Source organism: Rattus norvegicus, chromosome 19 (assembly GCF_036323735.1).
Source record: "Rattus norvegicus strain BN/NHsdMcwi chromosome 19, GRCr8, whole genome shotgun sequence".
Taxonomy (NCBI): domain Eukaryota; kingdom Metazoa; phylum Chordata; class Mammalia; order Rodentia; family Muridae; genus Rattus; species Rattus norvegicus.
Genome location: NC_086037.1, coordinates 49,812,722 through 49,832,341, shown reverse-complemented (window position 1 = coordinate 49,832,341; position 19,620 = coordinate 49,812,722). Strand labels below are relative to the sequence as shown.

General features: G+C 40.0%; 1 protein-coding gene across 1 annotated transcript; it reads left to right on the top strand.

The window, feature by feature from the left end:
* The first annotated feature begins 37 nt into the window (after positions 1-37).
* Positions 38-11,584, top strand: H3f3al2 (H3.3 histone A like 2). The gene is made up of 3 exons (XM_039098334.2): positions 38-148; positions 10,624-10,738; positions 11,138-11,584. Exons 1-3 carry the CDS (start codon positions 38-40, stop codon positions 11,557-11,559), a joined length of 648 nt encoding a protein of 215 aa, XP_038954262.1. The 3' UTR covers positions 11,560-11,584.
* Positions 11,585-19,620: the final 8,036 nt, after the last annotated feature.

The following is a 19,620-nucleotide window of genomic DNA, read 5'->3' as shown; positions in this document are numbered from 1 at the left end:
AGGTTCAGGGGGTTTGTGAGTAGTGAGGCATACTATGATGGACTCATCTGCGGTCAGTCCCTGTCCTGTATTCTACAGGACTGTGAAGGACCAAGTCATCCCTATGGGGATGCACAATAGCTATCAGAGAACTCCTGTGCACATGGAGGTGTGGCCATCCTTACTCAGCCACATCACCAGAGCCTTCACCAGTACCTTGTCCACAGTAGAAGTTCAGCATGTGCTGGGGTCTCAGTGTGGCAGATGATGTTGGTAAGAGGGGGCTTGGGTTTGTATCTTATCTCAGCTTACTAACCGTGTGTCCTTAAGGTCTATGGAATCTCTGAGCTCCTCAATGTCCCCTCCAACATCATGCCAATTAGACTGCCTTGCAGGAGGGTGATTAGAGCTAATGAACATAGTGCAGCATGCACTCAGCCATGTCAGGTATCAATCAATGCTCACAAGAACAGGCACCTGCTGAGAGCAGAGCACTGAGAATACTTGCTGTTTCCTGGGCACACATAATACCCCATGGGGAAGGCTTTATTAATCTCTTGTTACTCGTGAACCAGCTAAGGCCCTGGAAGGGCAAGTAACATGCCCAAGGTCACATGATTCAAATGTGGCTAGACTATGCAATCTTATGTGGTCCTCACCCAGCCCAGGTCTAGCATACAAGATTTACTCTCTGACTCTAGGACAAACCATGGGGTAAGTAGAAAACTACAGCCCATATTATATCTACTTGAGTCTAATTATTAGGCTGCACCCTGGAAGGTCTGCAGATATGTGAACCAGCTTCCAGTCACAGTCCCAAGCCAGTCACCCAAGAGAAACAATTTCATCTTCCAAAACCGTTCTCAACTTTGCTCTCAACTTTACAGCCCAGAGAGTGGGTCTGAGGTCCCTGATTTGCAGACAGAGTGCCAGGCACTGGGTCAAGCCAAACATCAGAGTTTGGAAGTCCAGAAAATTCATTGAGAAAGTTATAGTGTTTTCATGAAATTCTTCTTATATCTTTAAAAATGCACTTGAATCAAGCAACACCAATGTAGAACTTACAGAATTCATTGAGAAAGTGATATTGTTTCTTTGATATTCTTCTTATATCTTTAAAGACACAGTTGAATCAAGCAATGCCAATGTAGAACTTACAGAATTTATTGAGAAAGTGATATTGTTTCCCTGAAATTCTTATATCTTTAAAAACACACTTGAATCAACAAAACCCAATGTAGAACTTACAGAATTCATTGAGAAAGTGATATTGTTTCTGAAAAATTCTTCTTTTATCATTAAAAAAGACACTTGAATCATGTAACACCAATGTAGAATTTCCAGAATTCATTAAGAGGGTGATATTATTTCCCTGAAATTCTTCTTATATCTTTAAGATCACACTTGAATCAAACAACACCAATGTAGAACTTACAGAATTCATCGAGAAAGTGATATTGTTTCTGTGAAATTCTTCTTGGATCTTTAAAAACACACTTGAATCAACAATGCCAATGAAGAACTTACAGAATTCATTAAGAAAGTGATATTGTTTTTGTGGAATTCTTCTTGTGTCTTTAAATAGAAACTTGAATCAAGCAACTACAATGTAGATCTTACAGAATTCATTGAGAATGTGAAATTATTTCTGTAAATATCTTCTATTGTATTTAGGAACATATGTGAATCAAGCAATGCCAAAGTAGAACTTACAGAATTCATTGAGAAAGTGATATTGTTTCCTTGAAATTCTCCCTATATATTTATACAAAGCAATGCCAATGTAGAACTTACAGAATTCTTTTGGAAAGTAATATTGTTGCTGTGAAATTCTTCTATATAGTATAAAAAAACACACTTTAATCAGGCAACACCAATGTAGAACTTTCAGAATTCAATAAGATATTATTTCTGTGAAATTCTACTTATACCTTTAAAAACACACACGGATCAAGCAACTATAACGTAGAACTTAAAAAATTCTTCATGTATCTTTAAAAACACACTTGAACCAAGCAATGCCAATGTAGAACTTATAGAATTCATTGAAAAACTGAAACTGTTTCCGTGAAATTCTACCTGTATCTTTAAAAACGCATTGAATCAAGCAGTGTCAAGCTACTCCTTACAGAATTCATTGAGAAAGTGATATAGTTTCCATGAGTTCTTCTTGTATCTTTAATAACACACATGAATCATGCAACGCCACTGTAGAACTTACAGAATTCATTGAGAAAGTGATTTACTTTCCATGTATTCTTCTTGTATCTTTAAAAACGCACTTGATGGGGCACTCAACGTTGTGGTCCAGACACCACCCAGATCTGAAAGGACCCGGTCAAACAGCTCCCTGCACCCAAATCCCATGAGAGGGAGAACTAGACCTTCAGAGGGCAGACATGCCTGGGAAGCCAGATGAGACTACTCTCTGCCCACATTTCAGACCCTAGAGGAAAACACCTAGCGCCATCTGGGCCCCCTGTGCACAGGGTCCTGAGTGAAGGTGGGGCAGGCCCTTCTAGTTGCTGACCTCACAGATAGCTGAAACCCAGCTCTAAGGAGAGATTCCAGTCCGGAGACCAGAGGTAAGACCAACTTTTCTGCTCCAAGTGACCTGCCTGCTGGACTCAGGAAACCAGATCCAAAATTCCTCCAGGATGGGGCACTTCTGGTTTCTAGCTGGGGCCCAAACCTTGCTGATCCCAGCCCACAGTTCCCTACTCCCAAACCCCATGGGAGAGAGAGCCCATCCCCCAGACAGGTGTGCACTCCTGAGACTGCAGGGCAGGGGAGACCGCCAGTACTGCCCACCCTTCCCACCTCCCTGGCCCAAGAGGAAACTGTATAGGGCCTCTGGGAACAGGAAGATATGGGCACTCAACGCTGGGGTCCAGACAATGCCCGGATCTGGAGGGACCCAGTCAAACAGCTCCCTGCACCCAAATCCTGTGGGATGGATAGCTAGAACTTCAAAGAGGCAGACACGCCTGGGAAGCCAGAGGAGACTACTAACTGCCCACAGTTCTGACTCTAGAGGAAAATGCCTAGTGCTTTCTGAGCCCCATGTGCACAGGATCCCAAGAGAAAGCGGGGCAGGTCCTTCTAGTTGCTGCCCTCACGGAGAGCTGAAACCTGGCACTGAAGAGCGACTTCAGGTCCGAGACCAGAGGTAAGACAACTTTTCTGCTCCAAGTGACCTGCCTAGTGGACTCAGGACACACACCCACAGGAACACCTGAAGACAAGTAGACAGGAACCACTAAACACCTGGAAGCAGAACACTCTGTTCCTATAACTGGCTGAAAGAGAACAGGAAAACAGGTCTACAGCACTCCTGAAACACGGGCCTATAGAATGGTATAAGCACTGTCAGAAATAACAGAACAAGGTAACACCAGAGACAATGTGATAGAATGAGACAAGCACAGGAACTCAAGCAACAAAAAACAAGACTACATGGCATCATCGGAGCCCAATTCTCCCAGCAAAGCAAACACTGAATGTCCAAACACACCAGAAAAGCAAGATCTAGATTTAAAATCATATTTGATCATGATGATGTAGGACTTCAAGAAAGACATAAAGAACTCCCTTAGAGAAATGCAGGAAAACATAAATAAACAAGCAAAAGCCTCTAGAGGAGAAATGCAAAAATCCCTGAAAGAATTCCAGGAAAACACAATCAAACAGGTGAAGGAATTAAAAATGGAAAAAGAAAGCACAAAGGGAGACAACCCTGGATATAGAAAACCAAAGGAAGAGATAAGGAGTCGTAGATACAAGCATCACCAACAGAATACAAGAGATAGAAGAGAGAATCTCAGGAGCAGAAAATCCATAGAAATCATTGACTCAACTGTCAAAGATAATGTAAAGCAGAAAAAGCTACCGGTCCAAAACATACAGGAAATCCAGGACTCAATGAGAAGATCAAACCTAAGGATGATAGGTGTAGAAGAGAGTGAAGACTCCCAGCTCAAAGGACCAGTAAATATCTTCAACAAAATCATAGAAGAAAACTTCCCTAACCTAAAGAAAGAGATACCCATAAGCATACAAGAAGCCTACAGAACTCCAAATAGATTGGACCAGAAAAGAAACACCTCCCGTCACATAATAGTCAAAACACCAAATGCACAAAATAAAGAAAGAATACTAAAAACAGTAAGGGAAAAAGGTCAAGTAACATATAAAGGCAGACCTATCAGAATCACACCAGACTTTTCGCCAGAGACTATGAAAGCCAGAAGATCCTGGACAGATGTCATATAGACCCTAAGAGAACACAAATGCCAGCCCAGGTTACTGTATCCTGCAAAACTCTCAATTAACATAGATGGAGAAACCAAGATATTCCATGACAAAACCAAATTTACACAATATCTTTCTACAAATCCAGCACTACAAAGGATAATAAATGGTAAAGCCCAACATAAGGAGGCAAGCTATACCCTAGAAGAAGCAAGAAACTAATCATCTTGGCAACAAAACAAAGAGAAGAAAAGCACACAAACATAACCTCACATCCAAATATGAATATAACAGGAAGCAATAATCACTAATCCTTAATATCTCTCAACATCAATGGCCTCAACTCCCCAATAAAAAGACATAGATTAACAAACTGGATACGCAATGAGGACCCTGCATTCTGTTGCCTACAGGAAACACACCTCAGAGACAAAGACAGACACTACCTCAGAGTGAAAGGCTGGAAAACAACTTTCCAAGCAAATGGCCTGAAGAAGCAAGATGGAGTAGCCATTCTGATATCGAATAAAATCGATTTTCAACTAAAAATCATCAAAAAAGATAAGGAAGGACACTTCATATTTGTCAAAGGAAAAATCCACCAAGATGAACTCTCAGTCCTAAATATCTATGCTTCAAATACAAGGGCACCTACATACATAAAAGAAACTTTACTAAACCTCAAAGCATACAGTGCACCCCACACAATAATAGTAGGAGATTTCAACACCCCACTCTCATCAATGGACAGATCATGGAAACAGAAATTAAACAGAGACGTAGACAGACTAAGAGAAGTCATGAGCCAAATTGATTTAACAGACATTTATAGAACACTCTATCCTAAAACAAAAGGATATACCTTCTTCTCACCACCTCATGGTACTTTCTCCAAAATTGACCATATAATTAATTGGTCATAAAACAGGCCTCAACAGATACAGAAAGATAGAAATAATCCCATCCGTCCTATCAGACCACGACGGGTTATAGCTGGTCTTCAATAACAGTAAGGAAGAATGCCCACATATACATGGAAGTTGAACAATGCTCTACTCAATGATAACCTGGTCAAGGAAGAAATGAAGAAAGAAATTAAAGTTCTTAGAATTTAATCAAAATGAAGGTACAAATACCCAAACTTATGGGACACAATGAAAGCTGTGCTAAGAGGAAAACACATAGCTCTGAGTACCTGCAAAAAGAAACAGGAGAGAGCATATGTCAGCAGCTTGACAGCACAACTAAAAGCTCTAGAACAAAAAGAAGCAAATACACCCAGGAGGAGTAGAAGGCAGGAAATAATCAAACTCAGAGCTGAAATCAACCAAGTAGAAACAAAAAGGACCATAGAAAGAATCAACAGAACCAAAAGTTGGTTCTTTGAGAAAATCAACAAGATAGATAAACCCTTAGCCAGACTAAGGAGAGGACACAGAGAGTGTGTCCAAATTAACAAAATCAGAAATGAAAAGGGAGACATAACTACAGAATCAGAGGAAATTCAAAAAATCATCAGATCCTACTACAAAAGCCTATATTCAACAAAACTTGAAAATCTGCAGGAAATGGACAATTTCCTAGACAGATACCAGGTATCGAAGTTAAATCAGGAACAGATAAACCAGTTAAACAACCCCATAACTCCTAAGGAAATAGAAGCAGTCATTAAAGGTCTCCCAACCAAAAGAGCCCAGGTCCAGACGGGTTTAGTGCAGAATTATATCAGACCTTCATAGAAGACCTTATACCAATATTATCCAAACTATTCCACAAAATTGAAACAGATGGAGCACTACCGAATTCCTTCTATGAAGTCACAATTACTCTTATACCTAAACCACACAAAGACCCAACAAAGAAAGAGAACTTCAGACCAATTTCCCTTATGAATATTGACGCAAAAATACTCAATAAAATTCTGGCAAACCGAATCCAAGAGCACATCAAAACAATCATCCACCATGATCAAGTAGGCTTCATCCCAGGCATGCAGGGATGGTTTAATATACGGAAAACCATCAACGTGATCCATTATATAAACAAACTGAAAGAACAAAACCACATGATCATTTCATTAGATGCTGAGAAAGCATTTGACAAAATTCAACACCCCTTCATGATAAAAGTCCTGGAAAGAATAGGAATTCAGGCCCATACCTAAACAGTAAAAGCTATATACAGCAAACCAGTTGCTAACATTAAACTAAATGGAGAGAAACTTGAAGCAATCCCACTAAAATTGGGGACTAGACAAGGCTGCCCACTCTCTCCCTACTTATTCAATATAGGACTCAAAGTCCTAGCCAGAGCAATCAGACAGCGAAAGGAGGTTAAAGGGATACAAATTCGAAAAAGAAGTCAAAATATCACTATTTTCAGATGATATGATAGTATATTTAAGTGATCCCAAAAGTTCCACCAGAGAACTACCAAACCTGATAAACCACTTCAGCAAAGTGTCAGGGTATAAAATTAACTCAAATAAATCAGTAGCCTTCCTCTACACAAAAGAGAAACAAGCCGAGAAAGAAATTAGGGAAACGACACCCTTCATAATAGTCCCAAATAATATAAAATACCTCGGTGTGACTTTAACCAAGCAAGTAAAAGATCTGTACAATAAGAACTTCAAGCCTCTGAAGAAAGAAATTGAGGAAGACCTCAGAAGATGGAAAGATCTCCCATGCTCATGGATTGGCAGGATTAATATAGTAAAAATGGCCATTTTACCAAAAGCGATCTACAGATTCAATGCAATCCCCATCAAAATACTAATCCTATTCTTCAAAGAGTTAGATAGAACAATTTGCAAATTCATCTGGAATAACAAAAAACCCAGGATAGCTAAAACTATCCTAAAAAATAAAGGGACTTCTGGGGGAATCACTATCCCTGAACTCAAGCAGTATTACAGAGCAATAGTGATAAAAACTGCATGGTATTGGTACAGAGACAGACAGATAGACCAATGGAATAGAATTGAAGACCCAGAAATGAACCACACACCTATGGTCACTTGATTTTTGACAAAGGAGCCAAAACCATCCAATGGAAAAAAGATAGCATGTTCAGCAAATGGTGCTGGTTCAACTGGAGGTCAACATGTAGAAGAATGTAGATCGATCCATGCTTATCACCCTGTACAAAGCTTAAGTCCAAGTGGATCAAGGACCTCCACATCAAACCAGATACACTCAAACTAATAGAAGAAAAAAAAAGTGGGGAAGCATCTCGAACACATGGGCACTGGAGAAAATTTCCAGAACAAAACACCAGTGGCTTATGCTCTAAGATCAAGAATCGATAAATGGCATTTCATAAAACTGCAAAGCTTCGTAAGGCAAAGGACACTGTGGTTAGGACAAAACGGCAACCAACAGATTGGGAAAAGATCTTTACCAATCTTACAACTGATAGAGGGCTTATATCCAAAATATACAAAGAACTCACGAAGTTAGACTGCAGGGAGACAAATAATGGGGTTCAGAGCTAAACAAAGAATTCACAGCTGAGGAATGCCGAATGGCTGAGAAACACCTAAAGAAATGTTCAACATCTTTAGTCACAAGGGAAATGCAAATCAAAACAACCCTGAGATTTCACCTCACACCAGTGAGAATGGCTAAGATCATAAACTCAGGTGACAGCAAATACTGGCGAGGATGTGGAGAAAGAGGAACACTCCTCCATTGTTGGTGGGATTGCAGTCTGGTACAACCATTCTGGAAATCAGTCCGAGGTTCATCAGAAAATTGGACATTGAGCTACCTGAGGACCCAGCTATACCTCTCTTGGGCATATACCCAAAAGATGCCCCAACATGTAACAAAGACACATGCTCCACTATGTTCACAGCAGCCTTATTTACAATAGCCAAAAGCTGGAAGGGACCCAGATGCCCTTCAACAGAGTAATGGATACAGAAAATGTGGTACATCTACACAATGGCATATTACTCAGCTATCAAAACCAATGACTTTATGAAATTCATAGGCAAATGGATCGAACTGGAATATATCATCCTGTGTGAGGTAACCCAATCACAGAAAGACACACATGGTATGCACTCATTGATAAGTGGATATTACCCCAAATGCTCGAATTACCCTAGATTCACAGAACACATGACAGTCAAGAAGGATGACCAAAATGGGAATGCTTCACTCTTCTTTAAAAGGGGAACAAGAAAACCCTTGGGAGGGAATAGGGAGGCAAAATTTAGAACAGAGGCAGAAGGAACACCCATTCAGAGCCAGCCCCACATGTGGCCCATGCATATACAGCCACCAAACTAGATAAAATGGATGAAGCAAAGAAGTGCAGGCCGACAGCAACTGGATGTAGATCTCCCGTGAGAGGCACAGCCAGAATACAGCAAATACATAGGCGAATGCCATCATTAATCCACTGAACTGAGAACATGACCCCTGTTGAAGGAATCAGAGAAAGGACTGAAAGAGCTTGAAGAATCTTGAGACCCCATATGAACAACAATGTCTACCAACCAGAGCTTCCAGGACTAAGCCACTACCCAAAGATGATACATGGACCGACCTTGGGCTCCAACCTCATAGGTAGCAATAAATAGCCTAGTAAGAGCACCAGTGGAAAGGTAAGCCCTTGGTCCTGCCAAGCCTGAAACCCGCCCCCCCCCCAGTGAATGTGATTGTTGGGGGGAGGGTGGTAATGGGGAAGGATGGGGAGGGGGAGGGGTTAGGGGGATGTTTGCCCTGGAAATGGTGATAGGTTGTAACAATTGAAATGTAAATAAGAAAAACTCAAGTTAATAAAGATGAAAAAAGAGAAAAATTCCTGAGTCTAAGCTCTTTTGTTCCCTCCCTATTAAGACCATAATTATTTGAAATCATTCCTTAAAATGTCAACACATCAATAATTCATAAAGTGATGAATACCATCTACCCCAACTTTAAGGGACTGGGAGTACCAGACATCTTCTATAACTGCTTCCCAAAATACCAACTTCCAACCCTATTGCCTGGTCTGAAGTTTTCTGTGCATTTGTTTCCCTTTGGTTCAGGACTCTGCAGTAGTTTCTGATTCTTTTATTGATAGGGAGGGGCTGATTGTAGGAAAATCCCGTGACTTTTATGCTCCCGAACTGGTGTTGTCTGAAAGTAAATTTACATCACTGTGGGTATTGGTGGCCATATATCCTTCTTTCTGCTTCTGCCTTCCCACTTGCCTGGAATCAAGCTGGTTGAGAAACCACTTCCATCTTCATAAATATGTAGGAAGAAACTCCCATTTGTCTCTATTCAGAGACCCTGGCATGCTGTTTTTGTCTGTTTGTCTCTTCATGACATTAATAACTCTCTTAATAAATTCTCCAACGATCTGTCTCAGTGTTCCTCTTTTTTTAAAAAAGGATTTATTTATTTATTTTTAATCTATTTGTGCATGCAGTACGCACAGAGGCCAGAAGAGGGCACCAGATTCATTAGAACTGGAATTACAGGCATTTGTGAGGCACAGTGTGCGTGGGTATGGGCAAGAGCCGCAACTGCTCTTAAAGTGGTAAGAGTCATTTCTCTAGAGCCCCCATCTGTGACCTTCCGGTTTCTCCCCCAGTGAACTGATGTCTAGTTCTGAATTTCCCCCCTTGGGCTTCAGTGATCCACAAAGAGTAACCGACTAACTATTCTCATTAGGGTTTTCTGACTTTTGTCTGTTTATTTTTGTTTTTACTTTATCAGATATAATTTCTAGCTGTCCTGGAAGTCACTGTGTAGATCAGACTGACCTCTGCCTCCTGCCTCTGAGATGCTGAGGTTAAAGGCATGGGCCACCACAGCGGGCTGGCTTCTCCTGTCTTAACAGATATGCGATGGACTGAAAATGCTCTGCTCTCAGCTGATGTATATGGATCGTTCAGGTTCTTGTTTTGACTGAAGAGCTGAAGGTTGGCTTTAGACAACCCAACCAGTTAAGAAGGAAGGCTGTGGCTGTGTGACGCCCAATGCTAGCAGTTGCTGCTCTTTTAGCGTCCAACTTTTCACCAATAGGACTTGTCATTAAGCCTGTCTGGATCAGGCATTTTCAGGTTCTTGCTTATTCAAAGAATTGAAAAAACAGCCAGCCACGGTGTGACACATCTTTAATCCCAGAGCTAGGGAGGCAGAAACAGGAGGATCTCGGTGAGTTTGAGGCCAGCCTGCTCTACATAGGTAGGTCCAGGCAAGCCAGGGCTGCACAGTGAGACCATGTTCTAAAAAGACAAAACAAACAATTGAAAAAAGGAATTTCCCCTACCCCCCGAATTCTCAGCTCTTGATTAGCTTCCATGAGCAGGCTGCTGTTCCCTGGACCTCCACTGTCCAGTCACCTCTCTACCGACCCCACCCACTAATTCCCTTCCTCTTGTGTCCTCAGGGGCACAAACAACTGCTGGAAGACTTGCACCACTCCCTGAGTCCCTTTGTTCAGCCCAAGAATACCGACCAGAAGCCTGATCATCTTAGGCCCCCTCCTAATATCTGCTACAACGGTAACATCCAGGGACAACCAGATGGCTAAAGTCTCACAAAAAACCCCACAACCAACAAAATCTAGGGCAACACGGCGCCTTCAGAGCAGAGCTACCACAGCAAGCCCTGGTTAGTCTCAAACAACTGAAGCACATGAAAATGACCTTAAATCCAATCTTTAATGAAGACAGAAGTCTTTAAAGAGGAAATGAAGAAATCCCTTTAAAAATACAGGAAGATAAAATCAAACAGGTAAAGGCCTTTAAAGAGGAAACCTATAAATCCCTTAAGAATTACAGGGATTTTTCAATTGTGTTTGCAGCTTCTGTCGCGCTGAGGCTCTCTAATGCCAAGCACCGCCTCTCGCTTGCTGAGCTCCTGCCGAAGGAAAAGGGGAAGGGGTGGTGGTAAGTAAGGAGGTGTCCATACCGTGGCTCATACAAAGCAGACTGCCCTCAAATCCACCGGTGCTAAAGCACCCAGGAAACAACTGGCTACAAAAGCTGCTTGCAAGTGTGCGCCCTCTACTGGAGGGGTGAAGAAACCTCATCATTACAGGCCTGGTACTGTGGCACTCTGCGAAATCAGATGCTATCAGAAGTCCACCGAACTTCTGATACGCAAGCTCCCCTTTCAGCGTCTGGTGAGAAAAATTGCTCAGGACTTCAAAACAGATCTGTGCTTCCAGAGTGCAGCTACTGGTGCTTTGCAGAGGGCAAGTGAGGCCTATTTGGTTGGCCTTTTTGAAGATACCAATCTGTGTGCTATCCATGCCAAACGTGTAACAATTATGCCAAAAGATATCCAGCTAGCAAGCCGCATAGGTGGAGATCATGCTTAAGAGTCCACTATGAGGGGAAACATTTCATTCTTAAAAATTATTTTTTCTCTTCTTCCTGTTATCAGTAGTTCTGAATGTTAGATATTTTTTCTATAGGGTCAAAGGTACCTAAGTATATGATTGCCAGTGAAAACATAGAGGACAGAATCAGGAATTGGCAGTTTCTCCACGTTCATTTGTGTGTGAATTTTTAATATAAATGCAAGATGTAAAGCATTAATGCAAGCAAACTGTTTCAGTGAACACATTTTAACAGCTCAATTTTATAACAATTATAAATAAGCCTGTTAAAATTTTCTGGACAATGCCAGCATTTGGATTTTTAAAAAATAAGAAAATTTCTTACTGACAGCAACTAAATGGTATGTGTAGCATTTTATCATACAGTAGATTCCATCCATTCACTATATTTTTCTAAAGGAGTTGTTCTACTTGCAAGTACATGTTTTTAATGTTGTCTATCTTCTGTGCTGTAAACTATAAAAAGAATATAGAGGAAAATAATAAATAAATAAATAAATAAATAAATAAAAAAAACCGTTCAAGACCTGAAAATGGAAATAGAAGCACTAAAGAAAGCACAAACTGGGGGACTCCTGGAGATAGAAAACCAAGAGAAGAGAACAGAAACAACAGACACAACTATCACCAACAGGATATAGGAAATGGAAGAGAAATCCTCAGGTGTATAAGATAAGATAGAAGAAATTGATACATCAGTCAAAGAAAATGTTAAATCTAAAAAATTCCTTACACAAAACATCCAGGAAATTTAGGACGTCATGAAAAGATCTAACCTAAGGATAAGAGGAATAGAAGAATAGATAAAAAGTCCCAACTCCAAGGATCAATCAAACAAAATCATAGAAGAAAAAAACAAAAAAGAGATGCATGTAAATACACAAGAAGCTTACAGAACACTAATTAGACTGAAACAGAAAAGAAGACTTTTTTTTCTCCTACCACATAACAATCAGATCATTAAATCTAGAGAACAAAGAAAGAATATCAAAAACTGCAAGGAGAAAAGGCCAGGCAACAAAGGCAGACCCATCAGAATTATACCAACTTCTCAACAGAGACTCTAAAAACTAGAAAGGCCTGGAAAGATATCTTGCAACCTCTAAAAAAGCCTTAGATGCCAATCTAGACAACTTTATTCAGCAAAACTCTCACTTGGAGAAAACAAAATATTTCAAGACAAAACCAAATTTAAATGATATCTATCCATAAATCCATTTCTACAGAAAATACTAGAAGAAAAACTTCAACCCAAGGAGGATAAGTAACTACACCCAAGAAACATAGGAAATACATAATTCCATACCAGCAAAAACAAAATAAGGGACACGCACATACACTCACACACACACACAGGCACACGCGCGTGTGCACACACTAATATCACCAACATCAAAACAACAAGAATTAACAATTACTAGTCATTAATATCTCTTGACATGAGATGAACTCAATTCCCCAATAAAAATAACACATAAACAGAATCCACCATTCTGCTGCATACAAGAAGCACACCTCAGTCATGAACATAGTCATTACTTCACATTAAAGGAATAGAAAAATGTTTTCTAAGCAAACAGACCCAAGAACCAACCTGGAGTAGTCATTCTAATATTTAATAAGATAAATGTTCAATTTACTTTTAACTTTTAATTAAGAGAGACATGGAAGGATACTTTATACTCATCAAAGAAAAAAGCTACAAAAATGATATCTCAATTCTGAACATTTATGCTTCAAACATACACCCACATCTGTAAAAAGAAACATTGCTAAAGCTTAAATTGCACACCAAACCCCATACATTAAGAGTGGGAGACTTGAACCCCCAACTCTCACCAATCAATAGGACATCCAGACAAAAAATAAACAGTGAGATAATTAAGTGACATTATAAATCAAATGGACCTGACAGATATCTACAGAATATTTCACTCAAACACAAAAGAATATATCTTCTTTCAGCACCTCCTGGAGCCTTCTCTAAAGTTGACTATATAGTCAGTCACAAAACAAGTCACAACAGATACAAGAAAATTGAAATAACTTCTTGTTTTTATCAGACTACCATGGATTAAAGCTGGACCTTCCACAAAACAGAAACATCAGCTTCAAAGTCATGGAAAATGAACAACTCTCTACTAAATGACCACTGGGTCAGGAGAGAAGTAAAGAAAGAAGTTAAAGACTATCTAGAATTTAATGAACATGAAGGTGCAACATACTCTAATTTATGGGACACAATGAAAGCAACACTAAGAGGAAAGTTCATAACACTCAATACCTCCATAAAGAAATTAGAAACTTACCAGTGATTTAGAAGTACATTTGAAAGTTCTAGAAAAACAAAGAAGCAAACACAGTCAAGAGGAGTAAAAGGCAGGAAATAATCAAAATCAGGGCTGTAATCAATCAGTTAGAAACAAAGAGAACAATACAAAAAAAAAAATCAAGAAACCCATAGCTGGTTCTTTGAGAAAATTAGCAAGCTAGAAAAATCCTTGGCCTACCTAACTAAAAGATAGAGAGAGTATCCAAATAAATAAAATCAAAAATGAAAAGGGAGACATAACAACAAACGGGAGATTCAAAGAATCATTAGGTTTTACATCAAAAACCTGTACTCCACAAAATTGGAAAATCTTAATGAGATAGACGATTTTCTAGACAGATACCAATTACCAAAGTTAAATCAAGATCAGGGAAAGTATAAGCTCTAAGAAAATAAAAGCAGGCATTAAAAGTCTCCCAACCAGGGCTGGAGAGATGACTCAATGTTTAAGAGCAAAGTCTCATGGGAAAGTACAGTGGCCTCTAGTTGTGTCCTTATAAACTCTTGCAACATGCAATACCTGGTCATTTCAGCTGAGAAATTCTAGGGTATGGCCCTAACTAAAGTCCATCTCTTGGTCAGTACTTAATATTTAATAAGAGGTCCTGGTAAGATGGCTCAGTGGATAAGAGCACTGACTGTTCTTCCAGATGTCTTGAGTTCAATTCCCAGCAACCAAATGCTGGATCACAGCCATTTGTAATGGAATCTTATGCCCTTTTCTGGTGTGTCTAAAGACAGCTACAGTGTACTCACACATATAAAATAAATAAATTAAAAAAATGTCTCCCAATCAAAAAAACTCAGGACCAGCTGGTTTTAGTGCAGAATTCTATCAGACTTTCAAAGAAGAGGTAATACCAATACTCCTCAAACAATTCCATAGAATAGAAACAGAGGGAACACTGTCAAACTCACTTAATGAGGCTGTAGTCACCCTAACACCTAAACCACACAAAGACTCTACAAAGAAAGATAGTTTCAGACAGTTTCTCTTATGAACATAGATTCAAAAAAACCTCAATAAAATACTCTCAGGAACACACACACACACACAATCATCCACCATGACCAAGTAGGCTTCATCCTAGGGATGCAGAGAAAGCTAAATATATGAAAATCCATCAATTTAACCTACCATATAAAAACAAACTGAAAAAAAAATGATCATCTCATTAGATTTTTGAAAAAGTCTTTGAAAAAGTCCAGCACTTCTTTTAACGTGAAGTTAAAAGTCTTAGAGAGATCAGAGATACAAGGCAAATGTCTAAACATAATAAAAACAATATACAGCAGGCCAATAAACCAAATCAAATTTAATGGGAAGAAATTTAAATCAATTCCACTAAAATCAGGGACAAGAAAAGGCTGCCCACTCTCTCTGTATTTAGCCAATATATATAGCTCCTAAAGTTCTAACTACATCAAAAAACAACTAAAGGAGATCAAGAAAATATAAATTGGAAAGGAAGAAATCAAAGTATCACTATTCTTGAATGATATGATAGTATACATAAATGATTAATGGGTCAAGAAAGAATTTAGGGAAACAACACTTTTAAAATAGTTAGAATGATTTAAAATGTTTTTGTGTAACTCTAACAAGCAAGTGGAAGGCATGCATGCCTAGAACTTCAGGTCTCTGAAGACAGAAATTAAGGAAGGTATCAGAAGATAGAAAGATCTCACGCTCACAGGTCGGTAGGATTAACATAGTGAAAATGGCCATCTTAAGCAGATTCAAGGCAATTCCCATTGAAATTCCAATGCAATTCTTTACAGACCTTGAAAGAGCAATTCTCAACTTCATATGGAAAAAGAAAAAATCCAGGATGCCCAGAATAATCCTGAAAAATAAAAGAACTTCTAGAAGTATTGCCATCCCTAACCTCAAACTGTACAATAGTAATAAAAACTACATGGTATTGGTATAGGAACAGACATGGTGATCAATAGAATCAATAGAATCAAATAAAACCCCAGAAATAAATCCACACACCTACAGACACTGGATATTTGATTAAGAAGGCAAAAGCATACAATGGGAAAGAGAGAAAACATCTTCAACAAATGGTGCTGGGTTTACTGGATGTCATCATGTCATCATGTAGAAGAATGAAAATAAATCCATATCTATCACCCTGCACAAAATTCCAGTCCAAGTAGATCAAAGACCTCAACCTAAAATGGGATACACTAAATCTAATAAAACAGAAAATAAGGAATACTCCTTAGTCAGGAAGTATGTCCAGAAGAGGGAGGGAGACATCAGTCCACCCACAAAATGGGTTGAAATTCAACCCAAAATTTTCTTGCATACAAAATGTGCAGGAATAAAGATGGATCAGAGATTGAGGGAACAACTAACCAACGACTGCCCAAACTTGAGACTGATCCCATGTGGGGGAGCCAACCCCTGACGCTATTAATGATACTGTGCTATGCTTGCAGATAGGAGCCTAGCATAACTGTCTCCTGAGACAGCAGGGATGGAGGCAGATGCAGAGACCCACAAACACCAGGCTGAGCCCAGGAAGTCTTGTGGAAGAGTGGGGGATAGAAACGGACAAGACATAGGGGTCTAGGAAACGAGAAGACAGAGTCAATTAACCAGGACCATAGGAGCTCACAGAGCCTGGGCCACCAACCAGGGAGCATGCAGGAGCTGGACCCAGATCCTTTATTCATCTGTAGCAAATGTGCAGCTTGGTCCTCATGTGGTTCCTCTAACAAGTGGAATGGGGGCTGTCTCAGTCTCTGTTCCCTGCTATTGGATCCCTTCCCCCTTCCTGGACTGCCTGGTTGGGCCTCAGTGGGAGAGGAAGTGCCTAAATCTGCTGGACTAGAAGCCCCAGGGTGGGGTGGTACCCATGGAGAGTGAAAGGGTGGAGGCATTGGGAGAAGGGATTTGTAAGGGTGGGAATGTGAAGAGAGAAGGGAGGGGAGCTGTGATGTAAAGTGAATAAAACAATTAAAATAAAATAGAACTGGAAAAAACACAAATATCAAAACAATAAGAAGTCTTATTTAAAGAGACAGTACAGGACAGATTGAAAGTGAGGAGAGAGTTGCTTGAGCAAAGGTGCACAAGAGCCTCACCTGTTTGAGGCTTCCGTAAAGCCAAGCCAGGAGGATGGTTCTCTATCTTGATTGATAGACTTGTGTTACATTCGTCATATAAGCGTTTCCCAGGATACATCTGATTTTAACTATATGCATGTCCAATGATGTTTATGGATAAGAGAGTAAATTAGCAATTTCTGCCCTAAAAGTTCACTCAGAGGGAAAAAAAAATCTTACCTCACCGCTTAAGCATGTAAATCCATTCAGGCTGCAAAGAACCTGAAGTTCGCAGACATGTTCAGGGCCGTAGTCGAATGTGAACCAACTACAGAGGGAAATTACTGAAGGGCTTCAAGGGGAGACCTGGACTGTTGTATTGTTTGGAGCAATACAATTGTATTGAAGGTGTTTATCAGGTTTGGTAGTTCTCTGGTGGAACTTTTGGGATCACTTAAATATACAATCATATCGTCTGCAAATAGTGATATTTTGACTTCTTCCTTTCCAAACTGTATCCCTTTGATCTCCTTTTTTTGTCTGATTGCTCTGGCTAGAACTTCAAGAACTATATTGAATAAGTAGGGCGAGAGTGGGCAGCCTTGTCTAGTCCCTGAATTTAGTGGGATTGCTTCAAGTTTCTCTCCATTTAGTTTAATATTAGCTACTGGTTTGCTGTATATGCTTTAACTATGTTTAGGCACAGGCCTTGAATTCCTATTCTTTTCAGGACTTTTATCTTGAAGAGGTGTTGAATTTTGTCAAATGCTTTCTCAGCATCTAATGAAATGATCATGTGCTTTTTATCTTTTAGTTTGTTTATATAGTGGATTACGTTGATGGTTTTCTGTATATTAAACCATCCCTGTATCCCTGGAATGAAGCCTACTTGTTCATGATGGATGATTGTCTTGATGTGCTGTTGTATTAGATCCAACAAAGAAAGAGAACTTCAGACCAATTTCCCTTATGAATATCGATGCAAAGATACTCAATAACATTCTTGAAGTGGTTTTTCTTTACTAGGAAAGCCATTACTTCCTCATCCAGTACCATTGGTTAGCTGTCTTGGTAAAGAGCACCAAACAGCCCCGTGCTAAATCCCAGGCCTGCACTCTTTCTCTTTCCTTTTTTCCTGACCCTAGGAAATTGACATGGCTTTCCTGCCTAGAGAATGACCCAAACAACTTGCCTTGCTACAGAGATACCTAGTTCAGCAGGTTCACCGCACCTTCCTTTACTTATGCTTGCCTGGTTCAGGCTGACTCGATTGCCTGGCATATGGGATATATTGTCACTATGCAGCCTACCCATCGATGGTTGAACATGTAGAGGAGTTGCAGAAATCCCCTCTGGTTATTTGGTGTGGATGTATTTGTTGTGGAGTTTGAATCTACTGGGAGAAACCAGAGGTCTAGACTAATTAAAATTTAGATCACTCTTGGTGCTAGCAGAAGGATGGAAAGAGGCCTTAGAGCCAAATGTCACACTGTTGGAAAATGGGGGGCTGCCGGAGTTCTTCAAGCAGACACCAGACAGGTGGGTATTAAGCTATGCATAGCCAGGCAGGAAAATTGTTTTATTTCTTCCAATTGTTTCTTACTTTCCCTCTATCTAGTAATAAACAGACCATCTCATCCTTTCTTACCACCATAAGCAGGTTTTCCATCAACAAAGGCAGATGTTAAGGCCTCATAGCACATTATCCTCTTCGTACCTCACCTGCAGGCCACTAGGAGCTCCAGCAAAAGGTCAACAAGTCCTTAAGAGATACCTGGTTTTGTTAGCCATTACAGAGCAGTCCTGTATAAATTATTACCCAGACCTGAGCACTCCAGTGACTGGGATAGAGTAGCTCATTTCTGGGCAGGGAAAAGCACAATGGTATCCAGTCAGAGCTGCCCACCCACATTCCCACATATCTCTCCAGGAATATCTCTCTAGAAAGAGCCTGGCATATGGCTGTGGTCTCTTTTACTGACTACTATTCCCTATGGCCTTGTTTATGAGTGAACCCTAACCAAAAAAATTTTTTGAGGGCAGTGCTGGGCCAGTGATATTGCTAGAGAAAAGTTCTATAAGAAACCAGGTTGAGCAAGCCACGTAAAGCAAGCCAGTAAGAAGCACTCTTCCTTGGACTCTGCATCAGCTCCTGCCTCTGGTTCCTGTCCTGTTTGAGTTCCTGGTTTGACTTCCCTCAGTGATGGACTGTTACCTGGAAGAATAAGCTGAAATAAACCCTTTTCTTCCTCAAGTTGCTTCGCTAGTTATGGTGTTTCATCACAACAATGGTAACCCCAAGTAGGACAGAAGTTGGTACCAAAAGTGGGGTATTGCTATGATACACTTAATCATGTTGTTTTGGGAAGGATTTTGGAATTTTTTATTTTTATTTTTATTTCGTTTTTGTTTTTGGATACAGGGCTTCTCTGTGTAGCTCTGGCTCTCCTGGAACTCACTCTGTAGGCCAGGCATGTCTCAAACTTAGAGATTTGTCTGTCTCTGCCCCTTGTGTGCTGGGATTAAAGGCATGTGCCATCACTGCCTGGCCAGATTATGGAATTTGTAACTGCAGACTAGAAAAGTAATTGATTGCTGAGAGTTCAATGGACTCTTCTGTAGGAGCTTGCAAGGTAAGAATTTTGAGA

Bases quoted from the DNA above. Each gene is read 5' to 3' on its own strand.
- H3f3al2 (XM_039098334.2), top strand. From the start codon at position 38: ATGGACTCATCTGCGGTCAGTCCCTGTCCTGTATTCTACAGGACTGTG. The intron at 149-10,623 runs GTGTGGCCATCC...TTGTGTCCTCAG, and splicing joins GAACTCCTGTGCACATGGAG to GGGCACAAACAACTGCTGGA. The intron at 10,739-11,137 runs GTAACATCCAGG...GTAAGTAAGGAG, and splicing joins TCCTAATATCTGCTACAACG to GTGTCCATACCGTGGCTCAT.